General features: G+C 38.8%; 2 protein-coding genes across 3 annotated transcripts; both read left to right on the top strand.

Annotated features, from left to right (window-relative positions):
- Positions 1-2,015: 2,015 nt before the first annotated feature.
- Positions 2,016-9,282, top strand: LOC140334508 (ubiquitin carboxyl-terminal hydrolase 17-like protein 6). Of its 2 annotated transcripts, XM_072416781.1 has the most exons (13): positions 2,016-2,078; positions 2,887-3,040; positions 3,618-3,728; positions 4,354-4,465; positions 5,032-5,102; positions 6,141-6,211; positions 6,649-6,731; positions 7,159-7,270; positions 7,385-7,623; positions 7,900-7,990; positions 8,139-8,444; positions 8,567-8,629; positions 8,710-9,282. In XM_072416781.1, exons 2-12 carry the CDS (start codon positions 2,917-2,919, stop codon positions 8,603-8,605), a joined length of 1,359 nt encoding a protein of 452 aa, XP_072272882.1. In that variant the 5' UTR covers positions 2,016-2,078; positions 2,887-2,916; the 3' UTR covers positions 8,606-8,629; positions 8,710-9,282. The 2 variants fall into 2 exon arrangements, with proteins under 2 accessions (XP_072272882.1, XP_072272883.1); XM_072416782.1 differs by lacking the exons at positions 2,016-2,078; positions 2,887-3,040; positions 3,618-3,728 and adding an exon at positions 4,028-4,120.
- A 5,297-nt stretch (positions 9,283-14,579) lies between these two features.
- MRPS34 (mitochondrial ribosomal protein S34) lies at positions 14,580-19,169 on the top strand. Its single transcript, XM_072417703.1, has 4 exons — positions 14,580-14,804; positions 15,789-15,992; positions 16,907-16,949; positions 18,676-19,169. The coding sequence occupies exons 1-4, from the start codon at positions 14,691-14,693 to the stop codon at positions 18,966-18,968; spliced, it is 654 nt and encodes a 217-aa protein (XP_072273804.1). The 5' UTR covers positions 14,580-14,690; the 3' UTR covers positions 18,969-19,169.
- The last annotated feature ends 552 nt before the right edge of the window (positions 19,170-19,721 follow it).

The following is a 19,721-nucleotide window of genomic DNA, read 5'->3' as shown; positions in this document are numbered from 1 at the left end:
TCTTTTTACTGATGGAATTCTGAAAAACAAAAAAGATTGTATTTCGGTTTGAGTATTCGATGACTTTTTGCCATATTTAGTTGCCATTACCTGGCAAGTATTATGGGTCTCATATCAAAACCAGTCGTGAGTAATCATGCATTTGCTTTAAGCGTTTAAGTATTGAATTAAGTTTGTCATTTTATTACAATACCAGTGAGTGGTCCTCATTGCCAGATTGTGCTGTAGGTGTGAAATCTAAAAATCGCACAAAAAAAGCTGGCACAAAAAAGGCTGTTTAAAAGTACAAGTTCTGGGAATCTTTGAGGTCTGTCTGTAGATACCACCAGCAATCTTACTTATGTATGACAGCCTTCAACTATCTTCATAGCTGATATTCTGAAAGGAAACAGTTGCAAACAGTATGGGAAATTATGACCCAATGCTACAACAAAACGTACATTTCAGTTCAATTAGAAAAGAAGTCTCGGCTTCTCCAGGTAACACCACAGAAAGGCAACTCCATGACATGGTACCTGTAGTTGGTTAAGCTTTGGAGTAGTTAGATATCACCTATAGTGAGGTTACAAAATGCTCAACCAAAGCAAAAAAACAAGAGCAAAGTATAATAGAAAATCATCTATTTTTCCAAAACTACAGTTAAAGCAATCATACAATAGTAGTTATTATTGTATGTACTCCTATGACGGCATTTTGATGGCCTCTGTAAAATGATACACTTACAATTCAACTCATGAGAGTAAAATATGAGCAGACCTAGTAGTGTACATGCCGACGTAAAAACATATAATGAAAATGACAATTGGCATAAAGAAGAAAAGAGGTTAAGGCTGGGTCTACACGGACATTTTTAAAAACACATGTAAATGTTTTGTTTTGCATTTATACACGTTTTGATGCACTTTTATTAGAGCGTTTTAAAGGCAAGCTTTAAAACCCTGGAAAACGCATATGCCTCATTTTCTTACGTCTTTTCGCGTTTTCCTGCATTTTCCCCACATTTCCAGCAGTGTTTTCCAGCTTTAACTCAGGGTTTTAATTTTTTAAACGTTGCAAGCAGCGTTTAAGATATTGATCAAAAAAGGTGTCTCAAGGAAACGTCCTGGTGTAGATTAGCCTATTGGAATGCATGGGGACTTCAAACATGGGCTTTAAAAGCCTCAGGTTAAACGCTGGGGAAAATGTCCGTGTAGACTAAGCCTAAAACACCTAAACCTCAGTCCAACCTCGGGGCACTGGTTAGCACAGCTCAAAAGGGCATGGAAGGAAGAGCAAGACCACTTTCAGGTCCTGTAATTCCCCAAACCTGTGAACTGATCAGTTCACCTCTCCGTCATTATGATCACACGATCTTACAGCACAGTCAGTTGCCTCATTGCTGCATTTTTTTTTTTTTTATCTTTTTCCAATTTGAACTCTGGTGTACATAGGAATAGAAAGTATGTTGAGTACAAAAATCTATATCGAACAGTCTGTTTATGTATGTATGTATGTTTATGTGTAAACTTTTTTTTTCTTTTGCAATCTGTGTACCACTGGGGAAATTTCCAATTGGCACCCATTCCAGAGATGCAACAGGAATTTTATGGAAATCTCTCAATGTAAGGAAAATTCCTGATAGGATGATATTTTGGATTCCTTTTCACTTTAATTGTCGGTGAAAAAAGTCAACATTGGGGACACATTGGGATGGACAAACTAACATACCCTGCAAAACAATCGTTATTAGCTTACCTTCTACAAATGTGAATGAAGACTGGAAATGTAAAGAACCTAGAGGCGTGGCGATAGAGAGAGGCCTGGAGACACTACATACATAGGATATAAATTGCTCAGATCACAAAGTTATTCGGATATACAGATCTATAGGGCTCATTTCACCATTTGAAAGTTACCTTTTGACAAACTGACCGGTCACATGACAAATGGCTGTAGTGGCCAACAGTATGGCTTAGTCATGTGACATCATCCCAGCTGTTTTGAAAATAACTGTCATGCTGTCACTGACATCTGATGGGTTATTAAGTCAGCAAGCTGTGATGTAGGTAAAAAAACTGGGCAACGGATTGCATCTTCAGGTGAGTAGGAAAGCTCCAATATATTAGGCAGCATGGCATAAAACACTTAGGATATTTAGATAACAGAAAATTGTAATACACTATATATACATATATACTTATATTTTAATGCACGCTCTCAAAGGGGTCTATTTTAAAGCAGTGAATCTGACATTAACTGCTTTAAAACCTTCTGCCATTAAAACACATTGACCTAGTAGATTCCACACCAGGAAATATTTCAGTGAATGCCAGATTCACTGCTTTATAAATAGACCCCAAAGTATATAACATATATGCAGATGTATAGTATAAACTCACACAGGGGTCTATTTATAAAGCAGTGAACCTGATATTTATTGAAACATGGCCTGGTGGAGAATCCATTACTGCCATTGAAACACATGGACCTGGAGGATTCTCCACCAGGAAATGTTTCAGTGCAAGCCAGATTCACTGCTTTATAAATAGAGCTATTTGTGTGTGTGTGCATATATATATATATATATATATATATATATATATTTGTGTGTGTGTGTGTGTGTGTGTGTGTGTGTGTGTATGCCTGTATGTATTTGTATCATATTATCCCCATCAAATATTTAATTAATAAATAATTATGTTATATTAACATTTTATCTTTTGTCTTATTTTACGGCATTTCATCAGTGTTTGATAACATTCAACAGCATTTGATAATGTTCTTTGACAGTGTTTTCTGAAAAGCATCTTTTGACAGCACTTTTGGACACTGTCTTTTGGCAGCGTCCTTCGCCACGTCTTTTGACACCATCTTTTGACAGCATCGTCTACCATTATCTTTTGACAGCATTCTGTGACAGCGTCTCAAAGAGACAAAATGACAATTGGAGCTGGACTGCAAAACCTTGGCAACACTTGCTTCGTCAATTCAGTCCTGCAGTGCCTCACCCATACTGAACCTTTGGCAGACTACATGATCAGCCAGGAGCATTCCAATAAATGTAAGTATGGCTCATCACAACTTTATATCCCCCATAGTTCTCAGACAAAGACAACCTGCTGATGTGTGCACATGGTAATGGTCACTTCTATCTGCTATTGAAGGCTATGACTTCTAATAGTATGATAACAATGAATGATTAATCAGAAAAGTATCAGTTCTATAATGGATAGAGGAGTCAGTATAAAATACAGAGGGGCATATTTATAAAAATGCAGCCCATGGTGTAAAAATGCAAGAAGAGCTTAGCACTGCCTGCTTGTTCATACCATGGACCACAGTTTAAGATGCATTCATAGCATATCCTTTTTTTTAAATTATACTCATTTATTTATATTGCAATTTGCTAAGTTTGGACAAGCAGAGGCCTGCAAGGCACATATGTAAATAACCTTGATGTTCTTTCTACATGTGCAATGTTTTAAAGTTATTATGGGAATGTGTGTCACCTGGTAAACGAAAGCACTCAGTAATGCTAGGCACACACAATAAGGTACAAAGATCCTGTTTTTCCTAAATTTTATATTTGTGAGCTTTTGAATTTGTTTGTAACCAAATTTTATTATATTTCCTTTTAGGTCGTTCAAAACAATTCTGCTTGATGTGTGTGATGGAAAATCACATCAACACCGCTGTCAGACAGTCAGGCAAAGTCATCACACCCAACACAGTGATTGACAACCTACCATGTAAGTATTCATCATTGTAAGACTGAACACTATTATTAAAGCTCTCCAAGGCTGGAGTGGATACACTTTCATCAGTGAAGCTGGGTGATCCAGCAAACCTGGAATTGATTTCCTAAAAGGTATTAGCTGTTTGTTAGAAAAAGTTTTCAATTCTGGACCAGATCCCATTCCAGGTTTGCTAGATCACCCAGCTTCACTGATGAGTCCAGCCTTAGAAAGCTTTAATAAATCAGGGCCTATGGGTGCCTCAATGTATATTTTTTATTGTATTGTGGTTAACAAGTTGCTCCCTCCCTGCACAGGATGACTTTCAGTTCTGGAAATTGGCTTGTAAGGTCTCAGTCCAGAATCCTAGGAGGGGAAAACGTCACATGCATACTCAAAATCACTAGGTATGGATCTTCTCATTGGAAGGTATGGATGGATGGTATGGATTCTCCCATTGAAGAATAGAGCGATGGGGGAAAGCCATGGATGAAAATGTATGGGGAGAGTGAGCTTCCAAAAAAAGTTTTAACCTGAATATTTAGGCTGGCAAATTTTTCTATTGAAGTGTTCTTAGTCATATATTTTTGTGTGACAAAGTGGTTTTAATATTTCTAATGTATCATCCACTTCTTTTTAGCCATCGCAGGACATTTCATACGTGGACGTCAGGAAGATGCGCACGAATTTCTGTGCTATGCTATTGATAAAATGAAGTCATCATGCATCAATGACAACGTGTCCATTTTCAGGTAAGAAACTATTTCTCTCAACAACAGTGGGATTTATTTGCTAGCTAGATGCACTTGGACATGAGAAAATATATCTTTCTACACAATGGGCCTGATTTATTAAAGCTCTCCAAGGCTAGAGAGGATACACTTCTTCACCAATGAAACTGTGTGATCCAGCAAACCTGGAATAGATTTCTTTAAAGTAATTTGCTAGCAAATGTTTTGAATCTTGGACCAGGTTCATTCCAGGATAGCTGGATTACCCAGCTTCCCTCATAAAAGTGTATCCCCTCCAGCCTTGGAGAGCTTTAATAATCCAGGCCCAATATGTGCACTGGAACCGAATCTCCACCCATCCCCTTAATCTCCATTCATCTTGGCTCAAACTCTTACTATAAGTCAGGTTTATTCAACAAAATTGGAACCGAAGGGGTGGGTGAAGAGTCTGTCCTCATACACATCTATACACACCCAGACATCCTTATGCTTTCCTTAATATTTAGGCCTAAGGATCCCGACCTAAACAGAATCTCATACACAATTCAAAATGGTAATACTGTATTTAACCAACTTTTGTCTTTTAGCTCTGAGCAACCTGAGGACAACACCACAAACCTGATAGACCACCTGTTTGCAGGATCTCTAAGATCTCAAGGTACGTTTCTACATTACATTTCTCTTGTATTTATAATTCCTGCAGTATTAAGATAAGTGTTGGTGTTCGAATTCAGGTTGTCCTTATATTCGACCCGAATATGGCTGTTCGAATTCGGATAGACCCGACCTGAAAAACACGGGATTTGACAGTAAAAATTAGGGAAAAAAAACTGTCTTTAAAAAAAAGTGAAAATTATTTTTAAAGTATCTTATTGAATGTTTGTGTTTTTTTAACTAACTTTTTTCTTTTACAGGTTTTCCCACAATGACAATATGATTCTCGTGGCTGCGCAGTCGTGGGAATCCTCCTGTCATTGCGGGATCTCCTCCTGTCATTGCGGGAATCCACCTGTCATTGCGGGGATAAGACCCCATTCATCACGTGTAGTGCCCGAACATTGTAGTAGAACTGCAGAGGTAATCTGCAGTTCAGTTACCCACGTGACGTCACGTGGGAAACTGAACTGCAGGCCTCTGCAGTTCCAGTACAATGTCCGGGCACTACAAGTTATGAATGGGGACTTGTCCCTATTCATCACCTGTAGTGCCCAGAGATCTTAGTGGAACTGCAGGGGTAATCTGCAGTTCAGTTCCACTGTGATGTCACGTGGGAAACTGAACTGCAGACCTCTGCAATTCCACTACAATGTCCGGGCACTACAAGTGATGAATGGGGACTTGTCCCCATTCATCACCTGTAGTGCCCTGTATTCTTAGATAGAGAAACCCTATCCAAGAATACATAGAAGAAGCACAGCACGGCAACAGCAATTGCTGCTGCAGCGCTGTACCATGTGTTTCTGGATAGAGAAACTCTCACCAACAACACATACAACTAGTAAAGGGCTGCAAGAGCAATCTTCTTCAGTGGCAATGACTTCAATGGTGTTCGAATTCGGCATAACACCCGGAGAATTCCTGTCGAATCGAATAGTGAGCTATTCGACCAACACTAATTAAAATATTCTAGGAAACAAGATTCATTTTCCAAATAAATAATTGCTTCTAACTGAAAATGTTTTTGTTTCCATTGCAGTGATTTGTCAGAATTGCAAACATACATCAGAGAGACATGAGGAATTTCTTGACATTAACCTGGATATAAATGTAAATATTAGAGATTTTATTTTACCTTATAATATATATTTATGTTATAGTTTTTCATCTTCATGCTTTCGCTTTTAAAGAACAGATTTTGTTCAGTGAAAGCCTTTTTAACTCGGAAATTTCCATCAATTTTGCTCCATACATGGGGTTAATGTTTACCAAGGAATTCTGAGTGAATGTTGGGTGAACCATTTAATCACTCATAAATATTCTCCAAAAATTAGGATTTACACTCATGATGTAAAAGTGTAAAAGTGCCAATACCAGCAAGTTCCACCCTAAAGTATTTAATTTTAATAAAAGTACCCTCTAAAAGAACAGTTAGACTGTCACAGCCTAAGAATCAGCATAAATTCTATATTTTGGACAAATGTCTCAATTATCTGTGATTTTTGCTCACAGCTATAAAAGTGACTAACACCGACATTTTCTTTCAGTCTTCAAAAACAGTTTTACAAAGTTTGAAGAATTTTGTGAAAGTTGAAACTATGAAAGGAGACAACGCATACCGCTGTGGAGAGTAAGGCTTTTTCTTTTGTATGCATGGTATATACCTGTAAAACATAGTTGGGTATAGTAGTGAGGGATGGAGATCCAATGCGCAGCATTCTGTAAATGGCTTGACTAATATCTAGACGGCAACCACAGCTCCCTACATAGATGCAGTGGAGAAGTATTGGTGGCTACCTATGGGCAGGAAGTGTGTTATTTGCAGAATTACCAGGTGGAAACAAAGAAAAATAACAACCTGGAAAAAATCATGCACTACATCTAAGGACTCGTAAGATACTTTATATATATTTCTAGTTCTGGGGTTTGTACAATCCCCTCTAAACCAACCATTTAGTCCTAAAGATTATACCAAGCCAAAAAGATATTTTCTTAGATTTAGGGTGAGTGGATAAAGTTTAGAATGTCTCTAAAACTCACAATTCTTGTTTTCCTAGGTGTAACCAGTTGGTGACAGCCAAAAAGAGGAGCACAATCCATAAACCACCAAACATAATGACTATCTCCCTGAAGAGATTTGATATGTTTACAGGATCAAAACTGACCAAGGTAAGTCTAGCAGGAGTTAGTGTGGGATTCCTGTGTGTGATTGTTTCTGTGTCTAAATGTTTTCATAAACTGTCTTTTAATTACAATTTCTAATATATTGTTATTATTTTACAGAAAATAAAATACCCCAAGAGGCTCAACATCACTCAGTGCACCTCTGATCGTAAAAAGTCCACCAAATATGATTTATATGCTGTTCTAGTGCACATCGGTTCCAGCTGTCAAAGTGGTCACTATTATGCCTATGTGAAGGACAACAGTGATAGATGGTACCTGATGAATGATTCCCAGGTAACATCCTGCAAAGTGACCACTGTCCTAAATCAGGAGGCTTATCTGCTCTTCTACACCAGGTATGTATCATTTATCATGCACCTCACTGTGACCTTTTATCATTATCATTGTGTTATTGTGTGTCCCTTTTGTTACTTATTAACAATGTTTTTAAGTAAATCAAAAATCTGTATAGATTTTGTGGATTGAATGCCACTAAAACCTCTAAAAATTCGGAAAATTAGTTACAATAATTGGGATGTGGCTATATGGTATCCACCAATCACCGTTGCACCTTTGGTATCATCCATTATTAACAATGTCGCTAAAACAATTTCTCTGTTTATCTGTTTCAGAGCACCAACCCAGGGCGGCAGAGTTCAACCTGCAAGATGCCGACGGAAGGCAAAATCCTCTGATGCACCAGTTTTTACCCCACGCAGGAGGGTAAGGAATTGTAATATCAAGATGTGCAAGCCTCCCTATACCTGTTTATTATGTTTTTATTAACATAAAGAGCACTGGGAGACAGAAGGTTCTTGCTGATATCAAAATTTAATAAATCTAACCTTTTTTATTTTTCTTTGCTTTTCAGAATGTGACATCTGGCAATAAAGACACCAAAACACCTGCAAGGACCAGAGATGGTGTGAAAATTATACATAAAGCAGAGCAGGATAGTTCCATTGAAAGCGTTGCTAAAAGAAGAAGGACTGACTCCAATTCTGCTTTTCAATTAAGTTCTAAAACATCCAGAAAGCGTCTCTGCAGAAAAAGGAGAATCAATGACACCAGCGGTCTTGGGGAGAAGAGCGAAGGCCAGTCTGGCTTAAAACACCAAACATTCTGGGCCAGGATAAGGAAAGGGTTGGTTAGTATGTCGAGACTGGTCATTAAACATGTAAGTATTCATTACTATCACTACTGAAATCAGGAAGGAATTTTTTCCCCCTGCTGAAGCAAATTGTACCAGGGTTTTATGTCTTATAGGGTTTTATATCTGGGATATGTTTTTTTCCCTAGTGGTTGAACTTGATGGACTTATGTCTTTTTTCAACCTGACCTACTATGCAACTATGTAACATTGTAAGTACTTATTCTGTATGCTTTAGTGCCAAACTTTAAGATTATGAACCATTCTAATTATTTTATCAATTGTCTTTTAGCTCTGTTCACCAAAGTAGAACACTAACCTGAGGATGCACCACCAATAACCACAGTCCATCACCGGTCAGGAATAGGACCAGTGTGACCAAATGTGAAAAGCCAGGCAAGATCGCTCCATCACACCCTGCCAAAAGTAGTGAGATGAGTCCTGAAATTACAATTGTAATATATTTCTTTGTATTTTCAGAATGCATCAACTGAAAATCAAACACCATCGCACCAGTTAAGCCCAGAACTTGTGTGAAACCAACATTGAAGGCTCCAAGCAACATCCTACCAAGAAAAAGAGACAGGCTGTAACCCTTTCCAGCACCAAGAAGAAGCCTGCAAAACCTTGATAAATCAGAAAAAAAGCATTTCCAGGATAATGGAGCCGCAGGGAATATTTTCCTTTAACAGAAAAACCTAAATTCCAGTTCATTAGGGTTTTTTGCCTTCCTCTGGATCTACTTGAGGGTTAGAGTTCTCACTCATTCTTCAAGTGATCCAGGGAGTTATCCGATCGCCTTTAAGGGGTCAGGAAGGAATTTTTCCCCTAACTAGAATAACCCCCCCCCCCCCCTTCCAAAACAATAAAGCTTTTTCCTTTTTTTTCTTTTTTTTTTAATTAAAAATCGTGTCTGTCTCATTTATTGATTTATTGTCTTGTCTTGTGTGAAGTCATTTATTCATTCATTGACACATAGCACATTTACATCCACATAATCCATTCATTTAAAATGTTATCCTTGCCCTAGAAACAATAGTATTAAAAATAAAGAAATCTGGAAATGTATACACAGCTTAATGTACATGTTAAACCATTTTTCATACAGAAAGGTTAAAGTAAAAACCTTACAATCACAGGATTTGGGTTTTTAGCTAATGTTCATATTTACACTTGGGTTTTTGGGTTTACAAGCTTAGAACATTCCTTTACAACATTTACAACATTACTTGTCATAGGTATTTTCTGAGCAGCTGGTTGTAAGAGTTGCACCCCTAAGTAGTTGCACCATCCCAGCCTGTTAAGGGCAAGGATTGACAGATAACCAGGGACTCCCTACCCTAAGTAATCAAGGCCAAGGAAAGGGATGAGAACCTGATAACATGTCAAGGGCTGGAGCAAGTCTAGGTACAAGGTAAAAGGTCATACTAAGGGCAGACATATGAGTACAAATTAAGCTAAAAGAGTGTTTTTGATTGGGAGAAAACAACCCAGAGGTCAGGAGAAGCTGCTTGCGTTCCCCAGCTTGGTGAGCAAATTTTCTTATCCTCAAATGTCACAGCATAACGTTCACTAATAAATTACAGGAGCAATTTAAAGAGGAAATTTTCAAGAGTTCATCATATTATGAAAAAAAAAAACTTCCTCATACAGCAGTGACAAAACTTGTATTCCATTGTCATTTAGAGGTGCCTAAATGATTACATTTACCAGCAAAACACAATATTCTTTTAAATACATGTCATTGTCACCCACACATATTCCTCTCTCCCCTAAACATCGCCAATTAGTCACAGTTTTATTTCCCCTTCTATTATACTTCCCCACTTCATGCACTAAATTTCTCTCCTATGTCATAGTTTGTGAATTTTTACATGAGGGTCTATACATGTAGTATGTTAGCACTTTATACATATAAAGATAATAAAAAAAACAATAACTCTTCTTAGTTCTTGCTCTTACAAAAACACATAGACTTAGTTCTTGCTCTTACAAAAACACTGCACATGTGTACAATATATTGCATTTCTGACTGTATAGAATATGATCAGAAATCCGCACACACACAGAACAAGTCCAGTAAGTCTGATCAAAAAACAAACATTGAATACTTACAATCGTTGGTCTGCTGGTTTCCCTTCAGCATCACTTCTAATATGAGAACAGAAATTGGATCAGAAGGGCAAATTGGCCCATGTGTACTGGGCCCAATTTCTGATTGAATACCAAAAGGAGCCGGTATGGTGTGTAAAAGCAAGGATGACATTTTTCACTATCATAGAAGACCCCAATTACACAGCATTACTACATAACGTAAATCCTTTGTATTTTTCTTCAATAGGAAAATATATATATACTCGATGCTAAGTGCCATGACTATGGACTTTGTACAGCGCTACGTAATATGATGGCGCTATATAAATACTGTGTGATAATATTAACAATACTCATACCAGTGTATTTGTGGATCTTGGAGATGCTCAGCACCCCATCTCATGTGTCTGCTGGCCAAAGTAAACAAGCCGAGGAGTAGCTGCTTTTGTCCCCTTTTTACTGATGGAATTCTGAAAAACAAAAAAGATTGTAATTCGGTTTGAGTATTCAGTAAATTTCTGTCTATTTCTATGACTTTTTGCCATATTTAGTTGCCATTACCTGGCAAATATTATGGGTCTCATATAAAAACCAGTCGTGAGTAATCATGCATTTGCTTTAAGCATTTAAGTATTTAATTAGGTTTGTCATTTTATTATAATACCAATGAGTGGTCCTCATTGCCAGATTGTGCTGTAGGTGTAAATCTAAACATTGCACAATAAAAAGCTGGCACAAAAAAGGCTGTTTAAAAGTACAAGTTCTGGGAATCTTTGAGGTCTGTCTGTAGATACCACCAGGAGTTTTACTTATATATGACAGCCTTCAAATATCTTCATAGCTGATATTCTGGAAGGAAACAGCTGCTTTGGTTTACTACAGATGTCAGTTGTTGAAATACACTTTGTACATATTTATCTTCCATTAGCTATGGGAAATTATGACCTAATGCTACAACAAAACGTACATTTCAGTTAAATTAGAATTTCTGGCTTCTCCAGGTAACACCACAGAAAGGCAACTCCATGACATGGTACCTTTAGGTGGTTAAGCTTTAGAGTAGTTAGATGTCACCTACAGTGAGGTTACAAAATGCTCAACCAAAGCAAAAACAAAGAACAAAGTATCATAAAAAATCATCTATTTTTCCAGAACTACAGTTAAGACAATCATACAACTGTAGTTAATATTGTATGTACTCTCTGATAGCATTTTGCTGGCCTCTGTAAAATTATACACTTACAATTCAACTCATAAGAGTAAAATATGAGCAGACCTAGTAGTGTACCGGCAAACCTAAAAACATAAAATAAAAATGACATAACAAAGAAAAGAAGTTAAAACACCTAAACCTCAGTCCAATCTCGGGGCACTGGTTAGCACAGATACTGGTTTCATAAGAGCATGGAAAGAAGAGCAAGACCACTTTCAGGTCCTGTAATTCCCCAAACCTGTGACTGGACAAAGAAGAAGCGAGGGGACTGATCAGTTCACCTCTCTGTCACTGTGATCACACGATCTTACAGCACAGTCAATTGCCTCATTGTTGCATTGTTTCTTCTTTTCCCAATTTGAGCTCTGGTGTACATAGGGATTGAAAGGAATTGATACCAGGTCAAATTCAAATACTCAAACAAATGAGGGCATTTTATAAATAGAAATCTATGTTGAACTGTTTGTGTTTGGAAGGGGTTCAACTTTAAATTAGTAAACATTCGTCAAACCTATGTGTCCCTATGTCCTATATCAGCAATAACCAATAATACATGTTTTTTCTTATTCATGCCATACAATTTCTACAAGCAAAAAGTAAAAAAATAACACATTTTTCAACCATGGCTGTATTCCTACAGTTTATAATATTCAGATAACCCTGTATTAAAAACAAACTATATATATATATATATATATATACAATAACATGATCTGATCAGATCAGATATCTGATCAGATATCAGATAAATAGATATATTCCAAGAAATGAAGTGGGAATCCTCTCAATAAGGTTTAATTGCTAAAAAATGCCTTGAAATATTTTGATAATACCCAATCAATGCCATGAAATCTAAAATAAGAAAATAACAGGATATTTCCTTGCCCATGATTGGATGGCAGAACTTCGCCTCATTCTGTAAGATAAGTGAAATATATCTGTCAAGGGGATGATTCACCTTGCTACATAAATCAGACAGGTCAGTCTCATTATTGCAGAAGGGCCACTTTCTGCAATAATGACCTATCTGATCAAACAAACTGATGTATAGCCAAAACAATTTTTTTAGTGTTGAATAGTAAGAAGTGTAAACTTTTTTCTTTCTTTTGCAATCTGTGTACCATTGGGGAAATTTCCAATTAGCTCCTGTCCTGGAGATGTAACAGGAAGTTGATGGAGATCTCTCAATGTAAGGAAAATTCCTGATATGATGTTATTTTGGATTCCCTTTCACTTTAATTGTCGGTGAAAAAAGTCAACATTGGGGACACATTGGGATGGACAAACTTACATACCCTGCAAAACAATTGTTATTAGCTTCCCTTCTAAAAATGTGAATGAAGACTGGAGATGTAAAGAACCCATGGAATGGGAAACACTGTGATGGAGAGACCAGAATGGATAGAGAGGTCATTCTGGTCGGAAATGTGAAACATTGCCCTGGCAACACTAAGAGACAGGCCTGGAGATAGACAGGCCTGGAGACAGAGAGAGGCCCGGGGACAGAGAGAGGCCCGGGGACAGAGACAGGCCCGGGGACAGAGAGAGGCCCGAAGACAGAGAGAGGCCCGGAGACAAAGACAGGCCCGGGGACAGAGAGAGGCCTAGAGAGACTAAAGACAGGTTTGGAGATAGAGGCTCTGGAAACATCCAAATAGACAGAAATTGCTCAGGGAAACTAAAAGAAGGTCTTTGAGACAGAGAGAGGCCTGGAGACAGAGGTTGTCATGGAAACACTGGGAAGAAAAGGAGACACACGGGAAGAACTGGAGATAATAAGACAGGCCTAGGAACAGAGAGATGCCGGACTTAACTTTTTATGGAAAAGGCTTCTTCTGCACATGCTCAAAATGCTCGGCATGCGCAGAATGAGCACCCAAGGGACTCCCAGGATGCGTGATGTAGGTATCCCGGCAGACTTTGCGCTCCTATTCATTTTTTTTTAAAAAAAGGTGTTGCACTTTAAAAAAACAAACAACAGAATTTTTACTTTTTTTTGTCTACCCTTTAATGTGAAGTCAAAATTCTGAGTTTAGGAACGCTTTAGGTTTTTTTCTTTTTAAGATTAAATGCCTTTTAGATATTTTCTTTCCTATAGTTATCATACACTTTGGGGCATGTAGCAAACATTTGGATGTCCCCTATCCTTTCTACTGCCCAAATTATCAGTATCAGATGCAACATATGCTGAACATCAGAATGAATATTTATATATTTTGAGAGAGGTGGGCCTGTTGACTTCCATGGAGTTTGAGTCAAACATTGAGTTTGAAGAATGTTCTCTAAACTATTTACAAACCAAACTGGACACAGATAAGAAGAACAAGAAGAATGTTTTTACAATGCAGCATTATTTGGTTGTAATGGACTTTGTACAGCGCTGCGTAATATGATGGCGCTATATTATTACTGTGTGATATTAATAAAAGAGCCCATTTGCATTGCATTGCGGGAATGTGTGATGTACTGTAACTTTGGATGCATCAAAAGAATATTTAATCCTTCTCTTAGTTGAGTATATGAGGACATTTAATTGGTTGATGATCACTAGGACCCCCCTGGGCTTCACCAAAATGGCTCCTGAACCACACACCAATAACAAACCGCTCCAGCTCTCTGTGGTAACTAAGCTACCGCTATGTGACGTTGTTTGATTACATCACTTAGGCCGCAGCCGCCATTTTTATCATGGGCACAGCTTTTTTAAAGAGCGAATTTTCCTAATTTGATGGGCTGATTGTTATATTTGTAACTACGTTTACTTGTAGGCACCATATTTGTTGAAAGGCTCAGTTTTATTATCCGTATGACAAGTTAGAGTGATTAGGACGCACTGCAAGGGAAATGTAATCACGTGACATAGTTGACAGCTCCGTGAGGTCAGCAACGCGCGACATCCTTGGCTATACCGGGGTCACATTCACGTGTGGAGATTTTTTTTGGTGTGAGAGGCATCGCTCGGGATCATGGGGCGACAGAAGAAGTTGAGAAATATTGCAGAGATGGCCCGAAAAATCCGGGCGTACAGGGAGCTGAAGAACCGACCGAAAGAGTCCCAGCGTTATGCTATGGATTACGAGGTGCAACCGCTTCTCCTGGAGTGTATAAGCTTAGTGTCACCCTGCCCTCTCCTTCACAGAGCAACCCCCCTCCCCCTACACACACAGTGATTGTGTGACACCCCTATTCCCCATCCTTTCCTATACAAGGCTGTCACTGCTACCCTTGACCTCTCCTATACAAGGCTCTGTGATTGTCCCATCCCTTTCGTATAGGGGGCGCTATGTGCATGCTGTCACTGCTACCCCTGACCTCTCCTATACATGGCTCTGTGATTGCCATCCCTTTCCTATAGGGGGCGCTATGTGCATGCTGTCACTGCTACCCCTGACCTCTCCTATACATGGCTCTGTGATTGTCATCCCTTTCCTATAGGGGGCGCTATGTGCATGCTGTCACTGCTACCCCTGACCTCTCCTATACATGGCTCTGTGATTGTCATCCCTTTCCTATAGGGGGCGCTATGTGCATGCTGTCACTGCTACCCCTGACCTCTCCTATACATGGCTCTGTGATTGTCATCCCTTTCCTATAGGGGGCGCTATGTGCATGCTGTCATTGCTACCCCTGACTTCTCTTATACAGAACTTTGTGTTGTCACCCCCCCCACACTCCATACAGAGCTGTTTGGGTATGCTATTGCCTCCCTTCCCCCAGCATTGCCTATAATGGGCAGTATGAGCTTATTACCCCCCATGTTTCCCCCCAGCGTTTCCTATACAGGGCTGTATGAGGTTACTGTGTCTCCCTCACCACCTCCAGTCTTCTTAATATAGGCCTGTGCCGGGTGTGTGATCCCTTATCCTTTCCCACACCTGATTGTATGATCCTTTTAGAATTTCAGCCACTGGCAAGTGATTAACCGGAGTTACTTGTGTGAAATTTTAAGAAGCTCTATGTGAAGAATTAATTTATCAGATGTAGGACCTCTCATACAACTTTCAGACGTATTGGGTGCTCCCACCATATCTCTGATATAAAGACATCATTTATTTCCCCCTTAGAATATGACCCGGCCTTTCACTGGTAAAAAGATGCCCGTCCTTGCTTGGGAGGATATTAAATGTGAGAAAAGACTCTTCACTCTGCTCGCTGGCCTGAGATCATTTGGGATTGGAAGAATGGTGACCAAGAAGTCTTGGATGGAGCAATTCGATGAGCCGTGCTACTGGACTATTACAAAGGTCAAAGTGGATTACACAGCTGAGGTAAGGAAGGAGATGACCATCCATTATGATGGTCATCCTGCAGGAAAGACAAGTTAGGGTTTGATCAGACAGGTGGTGCGGTTATAACTTCATCACACCTATAAACTGTGTAGTGTGTCATCTGCCATCTATGCCCATAGAGAGTTAATGGAGGCCGTAGTGATCAGCTTGTGCTGCCGCTGTAACATGTTCAATAGGAACCATAACAGCCACTGGGCCACCAAACAGCTGGCAAGGTGCCAATCACAGGGAGCCCCCCGGGAAACACACTGCAGATCTGAACAAACCCTTAGTGAGCTGCTCTGCCTATGCTGTTTGTGTAGCAGGGACAGGCATATCAGACTCTAAGAAACACTGCACATATACATAAAGTGAGCAGCACTTGTCTCCCTTAATATTCACATTGTGTTCCTTGCTGACGCCAAGAAACAGACAACAGTGTGATCCTACGTAGTATTATAGTGCTGTGGGAAAGCTATGGGGATCTCCAAGGGTCCTTTAAACTCTGAAGAGGATCTAAACGAAATAACAAATATAACTTTTTTTTTTTTAGTTGTCACCGCATCCCATTTAGTTCCACTCATTCCTATTATTATAGAAAATATTTTAGGTATTGTTTTTAAAGTATACTGACACAGGAACAGAAGTAACTTAAAAAAACCCTTCAATGTAGTATATATGAGATGAAGGCATAAGGAGTATAACAACTGTGACCTGTTCATTTCATGATGATGTCAAAAAATAAGTGCACCCCTTCATTTTGTATAACTGCCCACCATGTCACATGTTATTTGTTTCAGTTCGTCACCTTTATCTGCAGACGCTGTTTGAGGGACGCATTGTTTGCAATTTTTCTTGATTGGCTTAGTTTTTAGATGATTTTACCTGGTTTAACTTTTGTTTCTGTCTTACAGAACATGGACCATGGGCAAGCTTGGGGCTATTTAACATACAGAGGTAGGTCCTGGTAAACAAAACATAATTACAAAAACAAAAAAGGAGCTGTAAAAGATACAGCAAGTGATATACATGCATGAAATATTCAAATACCTTTGATGATTCATCGCCAGCATCTGTTAGGTAAAGGAAGTTCTGTTGTGTAGCAATGTATTCCATTTCTATATGAAAGAAGACATTCCCGCCATCCCTATTAATATGAAGGCTCCCTAAAGAGCAGCAAATCTTGAGCAAACCCAGGGACATGTGCATGTAGAGGAATATTGAGCGCATCTTTTTCTATAATGGTGTCTGCAGATGACTTTAGGATAAAACAGATTAAGCTTGAAAGTCTCTTTAGGGACCCAGTTTAAGAGGAACTAAACTAATTAGTGGGTGGTGAGCTTCTGCCATAGCAAGTATACGCACAGCACCACTAACCCACCTGTGTGTAGGTGCCCTGCAGGGATTACAAGTCCAGGACTTGACGTCACTGTGTTCTTGGAAGGCTCCATCTTCACTGCCATCCCCACAGCAGCCTTCTGAGAAGATTGGTCATTTCATGACTACTGATGATGTAACTCTTGTACATGTGCATGTCTCCTATATCAATTAGCTCTACTTCCTGGTGTTTTTGAGTCCACTTTAAGATTTCCGTTTACAACAGCTGAGAGAGAAAAAATGCAAAGAATTTATCAATTTATCAAAAAAAAGTAATTGAGATATCATGTCATTTATATATCATATCAGTATATAATTTCCCATCATGCAGTGGAGATGAGTCTTGTTGATATGGGAATTCTTTTGATCCTTAGTGTGGAATTCATTTTTCTAGAAGTTGATGGACATGATAGTGTGGATGACTTTGGTTAAGATTGTAGGCCATTCAGTTCTCCTTTCAGTGGGCATGATGGGCCAGGCATTGCCCAATATACCACAATACAGGCAGCAATTATGTAATTACTTTGTTGCTTATAGACTAAAAAAACTACCTAGGGAATATTACCAGACTGGTGAAAGGTGGGCATAAACACATTGTGGTGGTCTGATAAACAGGTTAAACTAAAAGCAGGTTTAATCATTGAAATGGTGGACTGGAAGCTTTAATTTTCTCAGTTGCTTTTATTATTATTATTATAAATAAACAGGATTTACTAGCTTACAATCTTGGAGGTGGGGGAAGTAACACACAATAGGAGGGGTAAATTTCTTATATAATACGTTTGATAGGAATACAAAGGTTCGGTCTTTCTATGAAATGCATTAAACATTTTGAAGCGGCTGTGTGGGTGCCAGATAGTTTCATACCCGGAAACTAAGAAATACTTTGAAAAATGCATATTTGTATAAAAACCAGTGTTCTCCCTAGCCGGGCACACCACCCGGCACTTTTTTAGTAACCCCCCGGCTGTTTTTGGGTAGTTACTGAAAAGTTGGGTCACAATGGAGGGGCTGCCACCCACTTACACCCAGCTTAAAAAACATTTCTGTTAAGTTATAGATTGTGATCCTATATATGTTCTTAAGTGAAATGTGAAGTTACACATTTATGATTTTAAATGTTAAATTGTAAATCCCTTTTTCTTTTTTTTTTTTTTAAATTATGGTCATACTTTTGTAGACTATCACACCTCTATGATTTGGTCCACATAGTTTTGGTCATATGGTGTATTTCTCATCCTGGAGTTAAAGCAGAGTTTATGTAATGTAAAATGATGTTTTTATTTTTTACTGTTATCTTGTTTAGGTAAAACAGTGTCTGAAGAGCACGAGATCAGCAAAGTCATGTACCATGACTGGCGTCTTATACCGAAACATGAAGAAGAGAACTTCAAGAATTTTGTCCCGGTTCCGGAGCCAGAACCCGTCCGCTTTTTGCCATACCCACCACTCCTGAGGGCTATTATTCTGGCTGAGCTGCAGAAAGAAGGAAAGCCTTTAACAGAGCCCATGCTGGACATTGGTAGAATACTTGCATATAATAAGGAGCTCAAAAATGAGCTTACAGTGAGGAGAGCCAAAACTGGGACACCTGTGTGATGAGGACATCGGCTCCTTCCTGGAAACAAAGATTCATTATCAGAGAGACCTGCAGGCCAGTGTTGCAACATGCTCCTTAGGCCTCTGCTTTCTGTAAAGGGTTGTTTTCAGTTAAAAACCTTACTAATAAAAGTCTGTAAATACATTGCCATTACCTGTCATTTTTACTGAATAATAAATACCAATAAATAATAAATCAGATCTTTGGTGGTTGTTTCTGTCATTTCATGTTTACGGGGCTATACAAAACTTTATGCAAAATCAAATTGTGATGTGCTACTGATAATTTACAGACAGTTTGTGATGAATATAATACAATTTAGTGTACATATATTGGGAATACCAGAGAACCCATCCTAACGATCCTAACAGTGGCTCAGTGGTTAGCACTCTGACTTTGGCAGTGCTGGGTCCCAGGTTCGAATCTCAGCCAGAACACTATCTGCATGGAGTTGCCGGTTCTTCTCGTGTTTGTGTGAGTTTCCTCCCACATTCCATAAACATGCAGTTAGATTATTTGGCTTCCCCCTAAAAATAGACTGTGTTATAGACATTTGACTATGGTAGAGACATTAGATTGTGAGCCCCTTTGAGGGACAGCTAGTGATATGACTATGGACCTTGTAATATGTCATCGCTATATAAATACTGTGTAATAAAAAAAAAAAAAAGATGCCATTTCTTCCAATCACAGCTCATCTGTCTCTCCAACACACTGATGGGGCACCTGGTAAGGGAAGTGGAAAAATTCAT

The sequence above is a fragment of the Pyxicephalus adspersus genome, chromosome 7, assembly GCF_032062135.1.
Source record: "Pyxicephalus adspersus chromosome 7, UCB_Pads_2.0, whole genome shotgun sequence".
Classification (NCBI taxonomy): Eukaryota; Metazoa; Chordata; class Amphibia; order Anura; family Pyxicephalidae; genus Pyxicephalus; species Pyxicephalus adspersus.
The sequence above is the reverse complement of the archived record's forward strand: the minus strand, read 5'-3'. Positions and strand labels throughout refer to the sequence as shown.